The 15,529-nt window shown below is 42.1% G+C and overlaps 1 protein-coding gene and 1 long non-coding RNA gene across 5 annotated transcripts in view; one reads left to right on the forward strand and one right to left on the reverse strand.

The window, feature by feature from the left end:
• neo1a (neogenin 1a) overlaps positions 1 to 15,529 on the forward strand; it is a 156,233-nt gene that overhangs the window by 94,862 nt on the left and 45,842 nt on the right. For all 4 annotated transcript variants that reach the window (XM_085459301.1, XM_085459317.1, XM_085459326.1 and 1 more), the window contains exons 5-7: positions 3,686 to 3,822; positions 14,232 to 14,386; positions 14,598 to 14,718. In XM_085459301.1, the coding sequence (XP_085315427.1) occupies positions 3,686 to 3,822; positions 14,232 to 14,386; positions 14,598 to 14,718 (413 nt within the window). The remainder of the gene's footprint in view (positions 1 to 3,685; positions 3,823 to 14,231; positions 14,387 to 14,597; positions 14,719 to 15,529) is intronic.
• The window catches only part of LOC146719043 (uncharacterized), a 79,901-nt gene that overhangs the window by 19,700 nt on the left and 44,672 nt on the right, over positions 1 to 15,529 (reverse strand). The window lies entirely within an intron of this gene.

The following is a 15,529-nucleotide window of genomic DNA, read 5'->3' on the forward strand; positions in this document are numbered from 1 at the left end:
GAAACTATGGCTGATGAAACTGCTTAAAGTTAGCTCTTGACATAAACATGACATTTGACAACCTTCCCTGTACCCTTAATGATGACTTCTGACACCTCACGATATATCAATAAAGGTTGATGACCATTAGAATATGCTCTGGGTTTTGGCAAGAGTAACCTTATGCCCCTTTTCCATTAGTAGCTACTTGGGTCACCATGGTTTAGTGAACTCTGTACAGGTAGAGATCAATTGCTGATGCACCTCAAATATGACTGCTCTGTTCAAAAAAGAGAAACCAGGGTTACCCTTGCAGGCGTACAAGGGGGAAAGAGTTTAAGCTAACAATCTACAGAGGAGTAAATGTAGAGGCTATTTGTCGAATTCAGAGATTTGTAGCAATGACAGGCCAAGTGGGTAGATGCAAGTTAAACTCACTGAAATGCTTTAGGGTTTAAGAACCTTTGAGGAATTCCATTGGAAGTAAAGGATAACACTGATTTACACATGAGCTTCAAAAGTCCATTTTCTCGACCAGCTGTCAACTACAAAATGATGAGATCAAACTATTTTTTTTTCTCTGGATGAGGCTTGATGAAGTAGAAATGAAACGGCAAAGTCTTTTTGGTGACAGCAGGTTGAGTGCCACTTGAATGCTTCTCTCCAGCACAGACAGATGGCCTCAACGGCCAGCACTGCTGAACCCAGGTGCAGTCGAGAAAGGAGGTGCGGGAGCTTACGTGGAGTATCTTTGCCACTCAGCAGTTGGTTTAAAACAAAACCAGCTTTCAGCATATAGTTGTTTTCTTCAGTATCCTCCTCTTTTCTGCAGATATCCACTGTGCAGAAACCATTATGCGCTGATCTACTGTTCCTCAGTTGCATCTCGCTTGCTGTGGCTGTCTTTTGGATTTTTATCTTCTTCTGCCGACCCGCTGATCCCGCTTTTCTCCCTGCATCCCATTTTCTCTCTCTCTCTCTCGCTGTCTGAATGCAGAGTTCTCTCTGCGAGCTATTGATTACCATTTTTCTTTCCTCTCAGCATCCTCCTCCTCTCATGCTCCAGTGCTTGTTGAATCAAGCCGGAGCTTGGCCACAGACTGCATCCCCCGTGGGCTTGTTGGGGAAATCAAAGTTGGGACTGTTTAAAACGGAGAGGGGTCACTGGTTCAAAACGAGGCTGTACAAATACTTGTGTGTTTGGATCTTTGGGTTAGGCATAGATTCTTTAGGATAATAAGCAGCTGAATGAAACAGGTTTTCAGTCTGCTAGTCGGGCCCGCTTCACAGCACTCCAGTTAATTAACGGCTAATGAAAGAAAAGGAAAACGTTTGTTAAGGTGGAGAAAGGGCTGCAGTAGCGTGGCTGTGCAAACTGTAAATCCCAGCTGCTCTGGTAAAAGCTGGACTAATCTCAAGGCATTGCTAGAGGCCAGGGGTGTCCTGATATACTGCTATTGACAATCTCCATAATAATTAAAACTGAAAAAAATCCTATATATTATAGGACAATAACATATGATAATATTACAAACACATTATTACAGTCACACTTATTGTTTATTGCGCCTTTAGTACTACTACTCTGCAGGCTCAGCTTATCTACGCACTTTATGGCTTTCAGCTTTTCTTCGCTGTCACACCAGGAGAGGCTCGCTTCCCACAGCAAGCCTGCTAAGTTAGACTGACTTGCTCACACAGGCGCAATTATGCTGTTAGGTTGCTGAGCGAAGAATCGGAGACGGGAGAATTGCTGAAAACTCAACTTGGAGTTTAATTGCTGATCCTCCTGCTTTCTGATCATTTGCGCTACAACTTTGCCCCGTGCTTTGACTCAAAGGTGTGCCTGCAATTAGGGCTGCTCGATTATGGCAAAAATGATAATCACGATTATTTTCACTGAAATTGAGATCACGATTATTTGACGATATTTCTTTCGTCCGCCAGAGCTTATATTATTTTTTTACATGCTGTAGTGCCATTTGTGGGAGCATTTCAAGTTGCTATACATCAATACAACTGTTATAGCCCATATTTTAAAAATGTGTATGCATTAAGTCCATAGTAACTACATTAATTGCAAAAAAGTGCAATAAACTACAAAAAAATTGAAAATCGTTTTTGTTTTTACATATATTTCTACTTGGAGAAATTGAAGAGGTTTATCCCTCAAAACTTTAAATACAAAAAAGTTGCAAAAAATAGTTTACAACAACAGGAAATTTATTTTGAGTGTCTTCATAGTTTTATTTTTGGAGATACAGCAATTTGTATATACTGCAGGAAAAACAAAAAAACAATCCTATGATGCAAATTTGCAAAGAATGTGCATGTGCATCAAAATAAACTATTTCCAGCAGTGCAATTCGAGTTCTAAGGCCTACAAGTAAAAAACTACATTTTCCGCAAAAATGACGTCACTTGCGATAGTTCCCGTTGACGTCTTTTTCAATGTGGGAAGTGTTAAGAACAGCTGATCGGATCGGCAAAGCGTGTTTCTGGAATATTATGTTTTTGTTCCTGCAAGCTCTTTTTATGCAATTTTTGCAAAGCTATATGTGGAAGGAAACCGTGACCGAGGACAAGCTGATGGCATAAGATGTAAGTACAACTCCTCTGGTTTCATATGCAAAAAAATTTATTGTGCTAGCTTAGCGTTCAGGTTCTACAGGGATTTAAAAATAGTTACACAGAACGAGCATGCTGCTCTGACCGGCTTTAAAGGTTTAACAATAACAATGTATTGAATAATGACTTTAAAAAATAATATAAAATAGTGTGCAAATACTGATAACAGTGCAAATGTTTGCAATATAAGAAATAAATGAAAAATGTGAACTTTGCAGTGTTGCTCTGTGGTGCAGCTACGACACCATAGCAAAGTTTACACACTGTGTCTACTTGATCCACGTCTGACTCCGCGAAGCCATAATGTTTCCACACTAGATCGTAATCGTGATTAAAATTCGATTAATTGAGCAGCCCTACCTGCAATTTGTAGCTTTTAGTCACTGTTTGGTGCTGGTTTCAGCTGTACAGAGGACTGTGTATATCAGTGACATTTGTTCAAGCTGGTTTATCAGTGATTTTTTTTCTTTCTTTTTTTTTGGCAGGAGATTATGGTGAATACACCAGTCTTTTTTCCATCCTAGTATTTTTACATCGAGAATCCTGTTTCTATCCCACTCTAGTTATAGTTCCAGGTTTCCAAATCCAGTAAACTGTTGGGAAGAAATGCAAATTGCTTTTCTTTCTTGGGGCGGTTGACTCTGCTTTTAGCATCTTTTATTTATTCAGAGAGTTGGTATGAGGTGACAGAGCAAAAAGAAACGAGGATGAGATGTGGAGCCAAACCCAGGTCAGCAGAGGAGCTCGGGGCTCCGGAGGATGCATCCATTACCGTTCAGCGATCTGAGCGAGAGGAGAATACATTTCATGTAAATGGGCTGCCATGACTTTCTACATATTTTACAAGTCTGTTTTAAAAAAAGATGTCGCTGCTGATGTTCAGCTGTGTCCACATGCTGTTTAGAGGGTCAGCAGCCTGATGGCTCCCGAGTGTGACGCCGACTGTGTTACATGTAGCAAGGGCCCAAGTAAAGGTCATTAATGTATGGCTATGATAAAAGAAAATACTGCTTACATGTTTAGGTGGAGCTAATTTTCTTTTTTCCTTTTCCACAACCTTCCTACTTTCTCTCCTCAGTGATGGTCGGGTGGAGGTGCTGGGAGGGGGCAGTCTACAAATTTCCAACCTCACGGAGGCAGACGCTGGGCTCTACACCTGTGTTGCAGACAATTCCAACACCACCATTGAAGCCCAGGCCCAACTCACAGTACAAGGTACCTTTATCAGCCTGTATTGTCCGCTTCCTGGTTTAAAACCAAAGGTCCGAACTGGATATCAAACCATACGGGAATATCACAAATGACCCATTTATTCTGAATGTCACTACAAGGATTAAAACATCCTAGTGTGGTTACAAGTCAAAGCGGCAACACAAGCTAAATTAATTCACAGATTAGAAATTAGTGTGAAGCAGCAGCACGCGAGGTTGCTTTAGTTACTAAGGAGAGTGCAGTGGAGAGAAGCTGAGCCTCTCCAGCTTCGACTGAACTCTCAGACCATCCTTCATCACCGAAAACAGCCTCATCTCATCTGATTATGTTTGGGAATGAGCTTATTAAAAGCCCTTCGGACTCATATCCCAGAAGCGAAACAAAGCCACTGAGAGCTCAGGATGAAATGAAATGAAACAAAGTGGATTTCTTGCATGCAAGCTATGCAGAGGTAGCGGTTTCCCAAGCACGTGGCTCAGTCCTGTTGAAAAAGGATATGCTCTTGCAGACACACATAGGCAGTGTTGGCAGTGAATATTTGCCACGGAAGCGTTCGTATCCGTCGATATCTGCTGTGTTTTTTTCTTTCTCCTCATGTCATTCATCTCGTCAGAGGAATAACAGAAGTATTTGAGGTGCGTACCAGACACTAGAATTAGGAAGGACTAGCTGGAATAGAACACAGAAGCAGTATGTAATACAATTTATCTTTATCTGTGTCTTTATGTTATTATTTTTCAGAGGATCGCATCCGTTGTTGAAACTACCCGAGAATCCGCTCTGTAATCAGAGTTTATGTTGGTTAGAATAATGCACGTGAATCCCACATAGCCCATGTGTATTTGTATGCTTTTCCCCGACGAGGCGAGTCAACAGGATTTGGTGTGAAATAACTTTAAAATGGGGGAAACAGCCCGAGGCTCGTTCTGAAGGTTCATTGCATTTCACACACAGCCCCAATCGTGCCACGACTCCCAACCCTTTCTTCCCCAAATCCCTTCATCTCTTCATCACCCCCACCATCCACCACTCTTTCATCACTTCCCGTCGCTTACTGTGATTAAAGGAGACAGTAATGGAAAACCGGATCAGGTCACAGGAGGACATCTGACTTCACTCGTTTTTCTGTCCTCAAGTCTGTCCAGCGAATTCCCTCTGAAATCCTTCATGTTTTCAGCTCAACTCCCGCCCCCCCCCCCCCCCCCCCCCCCCGCCCCCCCACCGCTGGCCTCCACTTCCACGGTGACAGGACTGGAGAAGATTGATCAGCCGGCTTGAAATATTGTTGAAAAACATGCGTCACTATAATAGAATAAAGCAGTTGGATTAGTTCCAGTGCTGTTGACTCACGGGGCTAATTGCGTTTGCTTCGTCCAGATTCATAAAGAAACCAGATTGTGGCATTGATTTGCTTCCTTGACAACAGAAGTGACCCCGGAAAGGTCAATTGTTTCCCTCAATAAGTAGTTGCGCTTGTAAAAGACACTCGGATCAATGTGCTATGAATCTATACTAACAACAAAACAATTTTTCCTATGACTGACTCCTTCTAAATTACCTTAGGGCCTCTTCAGCTGCAGTAACAAGAGGAAATTGTGTGTTTACGCGGCCAGTGGCTTTTCATAAACACTGGACAGTTTGTGCTGGAGAGGGGATCCAGACAGCCAGACGGGGATTTGATATGGTAAAGGACTGTTGGGTTTCGCCTGCAGAATGCTTCAGGGTTTGCAGTGCAGCTGGCACTCATCTGTGAAACTAGAGATGCATACAGATTCATGCACAACATTTTTTTGCATAGTGGTGCCAAAGAAAAGATTAGGTATGCACTTGCTCCACACACCTGTGTGCATTGTCTAGCTAATGCATAGCAGGTTCAGAAATTATTTGAGAGTCGGGGACTGTTAAATTTAATTTAACCCTCCTTGAATGTGATTGCCCATCCAGTATTTTTAGTCCTTAGATGTTTATTTTCTGCAGTGTTCAGCGAGGTTATCGTTAACACTAATTCACTGGGCCATATGAATATGCTTTCATGTGAGACTCTCCTATACACAGTGGATGCAATTTGAAATGGGGCACAAGCTTTATTTTGTAGTTTGGAGGAAACAGAAATGGCACAATTTAAATTCAGCTTTACATGACAATTAAAAGGAGCATGAGGTTAAAAAAAACTAAGCAAAACTGTGGGATCTGCTGGTAAAATATACTGCAAATGAAAGTCACTGCGTGGATTTAAATAAGCAAATACATAAGAGACTTCCATTGGATAATTACTGCAGTGATTAATATGTTTTGGCTGGTAACTGGTTATTTAATCTTAGCTGATGCAGTGAGTAGCTTTTCATTTTTTTCTAAACAACCACATTGGAAGACACATCCAGTGTTCATGGAAAAGATGCCATTTCACCAAATTCTCTGCCTACATCAAGCAAACAGAGCAACTAAGAAGAATGCTGAAGCTGCTAAAATTAGGTGAAGAACTGTCTAATGCATTACTAAGACCTGGAACAGTGGATGGTGGTCAGCCGTCATTTCTGAGGAAGAAATGTGATTCTAAAAAAAACATTTGATTGGATAGCACTTAAGTATGCTGGAAACAAATCATACAAAATCTATAGCAGAACTCAGAGCTATGTTATAACAATAAAAGTGAGACTATTTACATACTTGCAATGTGAAGATGAGTGTAGCCTATGTAGCCTTATCAGTGAGGTAATCTGGGAAAGAAAGGAGCAGACAGATTGGACTTTGCAATGGAAGGATAATCTGGTGATGTGATGTGATGACTCCACAGTTCCCCTGTTTCAGAGTGGTGGGCGTATCAGGTAAGAAGAAAGGTGGATGGACTGATGCAGCCATCATGCCTCATATCTACTGTACAAGCCTGTAGGGGCAGTGTTATAATCTGGAGTTGCTGCAGGTTTACTTTCTGCAAGAGTAAGTGCCCAAAAAATGAAGTCAGCTGACTACCTGAATAAACTCAATAGTTTTTCTGTCAATGGATTCTTTTTCCTCCCTGATGGCTATATTCCAACACCATAATGCCAGGATTCACTGGGCTCAGACTGTGAAAGAGCAGTTAAGGGAGCACGTGTACTGGCCACCACAGAGTCCAAACCGTGTCCCCACTGAGAATCTTTGAGTGCTGGAGAAGACTTTATGTTGTTAGTGTTAATTGATTTTTAGTTTTTGATTGCACTTTGGAAAGATACGGTTTTCCCATCGGTTGTTAGTGAAGAATATATGGGTTGCAAAAAGGCCCATAAACACTTACTTGGTTTGAGCATGCCATTACGCAGAAATGATATTGTATTTACATGCTGCCTCGTCTGGCCTCATTCTGTTTCTAGTTAATCCAAGTACTGTCTGTGTAGCCAAAGCCTGTAATAGCTTATACCTCTGTGCCATAAAGCTCCAATGTTCACTGTTAACACCATGTAACTGAGAGACATCGGTGGCTGGATGATATCTGGGTTTCACTGTAATTTTACACTGTATTTCACTCCATCCTGCTGCGGGTAAAGCTCATCAGTGTACCAAAGGAGTGTGTGAAAAAAGTGTTTTCATGTAGTGTTTTGTTTCTAATACATGTATGTGTACGTCTCAGCATGGGATTACACTGAGAAATAGTAGCCTCTACCTGCGATACTTTTACAGTAGAGGTCCAACAAATGTAAAAAGTGTACATTGCACTGTGCGCTGTTTGCTTCTTGAGACAAAATTTCACCAGCTTGTACCAAGCAGTAGTCCATTTATGATTCAACAGACGGTACTCTATACTAAGAAAACTGTAAAAAAAAAACCACTATCTATTGCATATCCTGCAAATCTTACAGCTGTGGACAAAGCAAGGAAATAAACAAATATATGTCTTTTCAATTTGTCACCACATACAAAAAGAAGCTTTCAAAGCGATACTGTCAGCAGCTGTCACACATAAGCAATGGCTGTCTGAGAGCAGTGTGCTCCCTATCTGTCTTTTTATGAAATATAATCAAAGTGTCAGTGAGTTAAAGGGGATTCGAGTTAGAGAACTTTTACAGCAGTACAACTCCCAGCAAGACAGGAAGTTTTAAAAAATGCGAGCCTCTAAACAAGTGTTTACAGTAACGTTTAGCTCAGCTTTCCACTTGAATCACATCATTGGACCCTTCACAGAAACAAGTGTCAGCACCCTTGTATGTGTTTGTGGGATAACTGCGAGTTTGTTTGAGTGTGTGCTCTGCTCAGTATGATTTTGTTTGACATCTCAGCCTCTGTTAGAACTGGCAAGAGGATAAATGAAGCCAAAGGAGGCAGTAGCTTTTCATTATGGTCTTGCATTGCAGGGGGCACCACCCAGACCTGGACTTTCTATATGGGTGTGTGTTTTGTGCAGGACAAAAATAGTTTCCCCACAAACGTACAGTATATGTTACCAGTTTTATGAGGCTTCTTGTCAGTGGCCCTCATTTATGGTATCATCATGCTATCAAGTTAATTGGTCTGGCCTGTAAAAGACTCTTTCCCAAAGGCTGAGCACTCTGGAATGTTTTTACCATGTTACAGAAATGGATAAAAATAGCAACGAACATACAGACGTGCTCAATTTACTCCTTTTATTATAAAAAGGAATTTTTTTTTTTTTTAAGTAAGTCACTGAAGGTAATGTGAAAAAAGCTTCACAAGACTTAATTTTTATGGGCAGGGCTAAATAAAGAGGTTTGTAGCAGCCAGATCTGCTAATCAAATACATGTGATTAATTCATTGTCTGGGCAGGTTGGATCATTCAGGTGTGTTTACACAGTGCCACAATCTTCCCAGAACTGGATGTCCCAGGAAATTCACCCCAAGGTCAGACTGTGCAGGAAAAAAAAGAGAGCAAGAGAGTGAAAGAGAGACAGCTCCATCTCAGACTCTACAGGCCTCAGTTAGAATGTTAAATATTAAATTTCCTGAGACTACTGTTAGAGTTGTTAGCAGAAAGCCTTTTCTCTCCAAAAAGAGTATAGTTACATGTGAACAAACCACAAGACTTCTGTAATAATGTTTTTTGAACAGATGAGACCAAAGTGAAGATGTTATGCACAGTGCCGTGTTCATCTCGGCACAAATGCCTCCTATAAACCGTCAGCACGGTGGGGGAGGGGTGACGATTTGGGCTTCTTTTGCAGCAACAGGGCCTGGGTACCTTGCAGTCAATGAGTCAACCATGACCTCTGTATACCAAAGTATTCAAACGTGAGGCCAGCTGTAAAACTTCCACCCAAATCGGGTCATGCAAAAGCACGATGATCCCAAACACAGCAGTAAATCTGCGACAGAATTGCTGAAAAAGAAAGAGTGGAGATGTTGCAATGGCCCAGAGTTCAGCATGCTGTGATGCAATCTGTGCATAAACAAATTACCTCAACCCTCAATGAGCTGAAGCAGCGTTGTAACGGTGAGCGAGCCAAAATTCCTCCACGATGATGTGAAAGTCTGATAAAGTCATACGTACAGAAACCGTTAGGGGACATAGTGAATCATGGAGTGGACTTGGTTATGAAAACTTTAATGTTCATATGACTGTATGTCACAACTGTAAATGCTCGGTAGAAAACACAGTTCCATTGAGCCCTTCTACTCCCCACCAGCAAAGGCAACGTATGCTCAAAGTATTTTTTTTTTCAAGGAATAGCTTTCTCTAAATGATGCATTGAACGTTATAAATTTGATCAAATCTGCTGGGTGCTTTGGCACACAGTCATCCTGCTGCCCCTGCAGCCACTTGCAGTTACAACTCGTCCAAAATAAAACAGAAACTTTCCATTTAGCTATTTAAAGAATGCTAATCTAATAAAGGGAAACACCCCTAACACAAACGCGTTTTCCTTTTTTCTTTTTTTCATAGCAGCTGTTATCTTATCCTCTTTCTGACTCCATTGTACGCCTTCCAGTTTAACCATTGTGTTAGCTTCTCATGTGTGGATACAGGAGCCACTTCTCTGACCCTTGGAGGGCGTATGGAGGAAGCATAGCCATAGCTAGGTGTGGCTTTTGTAGTCTAACTTGTTGCTTATTTGGCTCTTAAAATAGAAATGTATTAACCAGCTTAAAAAAATGCATCTATTCAAGTCGTCCTAACCAAAAATGTAGTCATATTGACCTCCCTTCATTGAGAAATGAGCTCGACACAAATATTTTCCGTAATAAATTTGTTTCCTTTTGCTCTTCTACTGAGATCATTGCCATGACAGTAATTAAATTTACATAAAACATAGCAGACCAAGGTTGATGCACCCAATTGCCAGAGATTCTCCTGTAACAGCTGACAACAATAGCCCAGTTTAAAGCAAAGCGTGCATATGCATTGCGAGTAAATCATCAAATTAGTTCTCTATTTTGTTTTCCATGCGCTCGGAGCACTTCCAATTGAAGGTTGAGTAGCAACAGCAATCTGTTTGAGCTCTACTGAGAATTGCTCTGAAATGAAGGCAGAGCAGACTCCTTCCTCTATGCACCACGTTTGCAAGCCCCGCTTTAGCATTTCATTGACGTACTCGTGCCTGCGCTTTCGCTCAGTTGTTGTTATATCAGAAAAATCCACAGATTGAAGTCCTACTCTATGACTCTTCCTCTAACAAGACATTATTATCTGCTCGCTGACTTGGAATGCAAGCACCAAGCATCCCTCTTTCAGCCTTATTGCTGAAGCTGTTTGTTTTGGCCAGGATTAAGAGTAAAGCTGTTATCTTTGGAAGAGCAGGAGGGGTAATTAGTGCAGTCCAAGCTTGACTTGCCCTCAGAGTAAACCCAGACTGCCCAACACTGTTTTTTCACTTCAGGAAGCTAACTGGACTCTGGCCAAGGTATCAGAGTGGTAAAATGTCTTGAATTTTTGTATCCTTTCGCTTTAAGACATAATATATTTACTGCTGTGGCTTACATTTTATGGGATATATGCTGAAAAGTGATTTATTTCACCTTTTGCATCATCTCGGGAAGCAGCTACAGTACTTTCTTTAGTTCTTTGTGTTTGATATATGTATCAGTACAAATAGGTTTTTCTCCCTCTCTATGACTCAGTTCAGTTTACTGAAGCTTTAAGTAAAGCTATCTCCCCAGAATCCCTTCAGGAATCCTGTGGGGTTTTGTTTTAACAAGCTCATAGCAAGACACGCACATGACCTTTTTGTGGCCCTCTTTTAGTAGTTCACTGGAGTTGGTGCAAGTCTGCATTAAAGCTTCTTTTACTAAGCTACCGGCTCGAGAGATAATACCAGCCCCGAAGAGCTCGTATCGCACTTCCTCTGGTTGGTTTCCCTCCTTTTACATTTGTCTAGCTGTTTATTTCCTCTCCCATTTGTTTCCAGTGTCTGCATTCCCTTTAGTTGTTTTTTCTGTTTCTGTTGGGTTTCTCTTTCATTACAGAGTGGTATTTATGCTCCAAAACAGGGCAGCCTGTTTAGAGATATTCCAGCTGGTGGAATTTAGCATTTGTGTGTGTTTGTATATGCGTGTGTCTGTGAGCCATAGACTGCGGGAAAACGTGTTTATGAACCACTCTGGATTTGGACCGATCGCATGGATCTTTTGTCAGCTCCTCTAACCAAAAAATCCAGCTTTGGTTGAGAGTGTCGTTTATGAGAAATAGGTGAGCTGCAAAATCGTTGCACAGCCACCTGTTAAACAAAGAAAACGCACCCAAAACACACACCCTTTGCTCCACACAGGCACCGCGGGGAATTTTCCATATAGACATTGTACCACTGTAAAAACAGGCTGCCAATTAAAGGTCATCAGGCCTGCTGTTGGACTGACACACATTTCCCTTACCCAGCCCTTAGCTATATTGGTGTATTTAGACATTTATAGTCTTTCCTCAGTCCAAAAGGTTCCAAATGTCAGAACACCATTTAGAGAAAATGGTGCATGTCTGCTCAGATGGAGGGGAGTTGGGGGGTAAAGATGGAGAGATAGGGAAGGAAGATCAAGAATCAGGAAACAACTGGAGACAAAGTGTAACAGAGAGAGAGGGAGAGATAAAGAGAGCTGCAGGGCACCAGCCACCATCAAAACCTGTCTCACCAGCAAATCTTTATAGGAGGCTCTGCTACACACACTGATACAGACATTCCAATATGAACCAAACACCCATATGAATGTGGGGAGTGTGCACAGGCTGAGACAGCGTTGGATGTACAGAAACATATGTTTGCATGCATAAGCAAGTGCTTAGACACACACACCCACACCCACACAAGAAAGAAAGCAAAATCGACCCACTCACACATCGCCAGCGGGGGAGGACACAAACCCAGTTATGTACAGCATATAGCAGAAGTAATAAGGAGACAAAACAAGTATCCTGGCATGTTTAAAAATTCCTATCCAAACATTATTCAGCCTTCCACGCAAACACAGACTCACACTGACTCGGTGGTGTCTCAGCCTCGTGTGTCCCCGACACACCAAAGCAAACCAAGGATTCCACCTGACTGTGCTGCGCGCATACTAGAGGCAAATATCCAGGGGACACCACACTGTGAAGCACATTATTCACAGCTCACACGCCTCCCTGCAGGGAACACACGCAAACACACACACACACACAGGTGGATACACTCTTGTGCACACGCAGACACACACAGATCGGGATGATGTGGCTGTCTTGCCAGTCAAAAACTGGCAAGACAGCCAATAGTCAATAGACAGTCAATAATAACCTCAGAGGCCCGCGGAAAACCGAGATGCTCATTAAGAAAGCAGAAGGAAGGTTTCAGTATTCTGTGGCTCTGTGTGCCTGTTTTGTGTTTGACCCGAGCTCATACTGCACCAGACTACAGCAGAGCACTTTTTTTGTGTTTGCTTTTAAAATAATTTTCAGCATCAACCTGGAAAAGAAACTCCACACCGTGCTTTATTGGTGAACTTGAGATAATACTGCACATCTTAAACTGGAGGGTTTATTCTCCAAGTGTCACGCGTGAACTTGTTGCAGTTGAAAAACCGTTTGAGGCCATGAGCATTTTAAAGGCCACGTGATGCGAGCATTGAACAGAGTTTGTTACCAAAGTAGCATTTAGCTCGATTTTTGTTTTGACCTTAGAAGTATACGCTCCTTACATAAATGAGAGGGATGCGGAAATGTGTTTGAAAAAAAAGAAAATCAATGAAACTTCAAATGTTTGGCAGATGTAATAATTCCGCATCAGTTTATGTAGTTGTAGTTGCAGCATTGTACCAGACAAGGTAAGGAGGCAGGAAAGGCGGACCTGCGCGTCTTTTGGCTCTGTGTTTTTAGATAGCCGTGGCTTTGTGTGCAGCTTCTGTCGAGTTGTGTCTCTCCCCGCCTTTGCTCCATGTGCTGTGTGTAGAGCATGGAAATAGCAAACAGATGGGCAAAGTGCATTTCAAGGTCAGGGAAATACAAAGTCGACACAGAACCCAATGTGTCCCGTAGCTCCAATAAGGCCGTTATTGTTAAAGAAATGTGTGGTTTTCTTTTTCTTTTTTCCTTTCTGGTTTTAATTACAAAGAGTCTTGAACGCCTTTCTAGCGCTAAATGCTTTCCCCAGCAGTATGAAGGCTAATCTGTTAACTTGTGTGTTACAGTAAATTAGCCCGTGTTACATCAAGCAGATGAAGATTTGACCTCACAGCCTGCTGCTGACTAAAGCCCAAAAAGAAGAACAAAAAGAAAGGACCTTATCCGCCCACTGCAACTAATATCCAATCAGCTCCTGTGAATAGTCGCAAAGTAGATGCTAATAACCAGCCATCACCGCGCCCAGGAGGCTGATGGCAAATCATGACACGCAGCCACACAATAACAATACAGTCATTTAAATTGTGGTCAACGAGGTCGATGCTTATCAGAGGACGCACGGGTGTAGCTGCAGCGTATACGCATGTGCACACATAGTCCGTCTTGCCCTCTTCTCACAACACGTACAGTCCAATTATAGAGAGGGGACGGGGCCCGGGCCCTGCGCTCCTGGTGACCTTGTTCCAGGACAGATTGATGAGGCACTGTATCGCCCCAGCAGATCAAATAACTCCTCTCTGGCCCTCATTAGCAGGACTAGGGGAGTTCGGCTTAGCCGGTGTAGTGTGCTGACAGTACTGCGCTAGTACCAAAGTAGCTGCCTTTCAACCATCCCTGAATAAATTAGAAAAAAAACAACAACTCTTAAGTGTTGCCATCTGGTAAAATTGTGTGAACCGTGCAGAAAATAATTAGCTTGTTGCTGGATGACACTGTTTACTGTTTCTACTCTCTCTTGGCTGAGAGTTTAAGGGGAAGCATGAAATAATTTCATCTTGTTCCTTTTCCAGCAAAGGCCATTTTCAGCGACGTTTAACGTTCCTTGTTAGTTTTGACAGATTTCACAAAGAAAAGGTTCAATCATTAAATGTAAGTTTTCCTTTTTTCGTGTGGACTTCACAGTTTCCCCGCAGTTCGTGAAGCGGCCGGCCAACATTTATGCCCACGAGTCCATGGACATCATCTTTGAGTGCGACGTGTCGGGGTCACCGGCTCCCACGGTCAAATGGGTCAAGAATGGAGACGCCGTCATTCCCAGCGATTACTTCAAAATAATTGTAAGTTCATTCAGTGCTGATGTGCTGCCTTTTTTATTTTTTTCTTCCAACCTTTCCTTCACCAGAAGTCATTGCGAGAGTTTACATCATCGGAGCGTCACGAGAAAGAGTAGGAAATTGATTAGAACTGCTGCTTGCATTGATACCTGTGTATGTTTGTTATTCCAATTCACTCTTTTTTTTTCTTTTTTTTTCCCTTCCTGCTTTGTAGGAGGACCACAACCTGCAGATTTTGGGTCTGGTCAAGTCAGACGAGGGCTTCTACCAGTGCCTGGCAGAAAACGATGCGGGCAACATCCAGTCCAGCGCCCAGCTTATCATCCTGGATCCAGGTATGCCAGACCTGCTGCTAGTGTGCAAATAAGATATTTTCCTCAAGCAGATAAAATCAATTGGTACTTGAGGAAATAAACACAAAAGCTGTGAATTGATGAGATTTTTTTAACAACAAAACAATCAAAGGCAGCAATGACTCAATGAAAGCAATGAAATTCACCGTGTCTGATCGGTTTTGCTCTGGCAGGCTAGATTTGGAAACATCAGTGGCATTCGGACACAGTGATTCTTGTGTTTATTTCTTAGCCTTTAACAGCTAAACCTCCATATGAATCATAGCCGCTGGAGCTGGACTTGTTTTCCCTGAAACTGCTTTAGTATCCCTAATGAAGTACAGCAGTAGGTACATGCAGTTTATTAAAGTTCCAGTCTCATGTCTGGATTTTTTATTTTTTTTTTAGAGAGAGCAATGAAAGAAATAATCTCTTCAAAAACACCCTTTCAGCAAAGGCTTGAAAAACGTGAGCTGTAAAGTTGGGGTTTTCTGTTGTCTGTACAGTTTTCCCTGTTTGCGAACGTCTGAATTCTCACAGCTGTGCACATCTGTGAAAGTGTGAAGAGTGACGGAAACAGAAATAATACCACTGGGAACTTGTTATACCAGAGGTGGCTCAAAGGGAACAGAAGTATATCTGACGGTTGCTTTGCACAAAGTCCATTCCACATCTAGCGTCACAGAAATGCCTCGCTGCTTGACCCGAGCCCTTTACAAGGCTGTGGATATTTTGTCTTTGGACATGTAAGGTGCTTTAGGTAAACATAAGCTCCACATGCTGTATAAAGTGAGAAGCTGCAACATAGCCAAAG

This window comes from Copadichromis virginalis, linkage group LG1 (assembly GCF_057382275.1).
Source record: "Copadichromis virginalis isolate Kocher_CV1m ecotype Utaka linkage group LG1, C_Virginalis_male_GT1.1, whole genome shotgun sequence".
NCBI lineage: Eukaryota > Metazoa > Chordata > Actinopteri > Cichliformes > Cichlidae > Copadichromis > Copadichromis virginalis.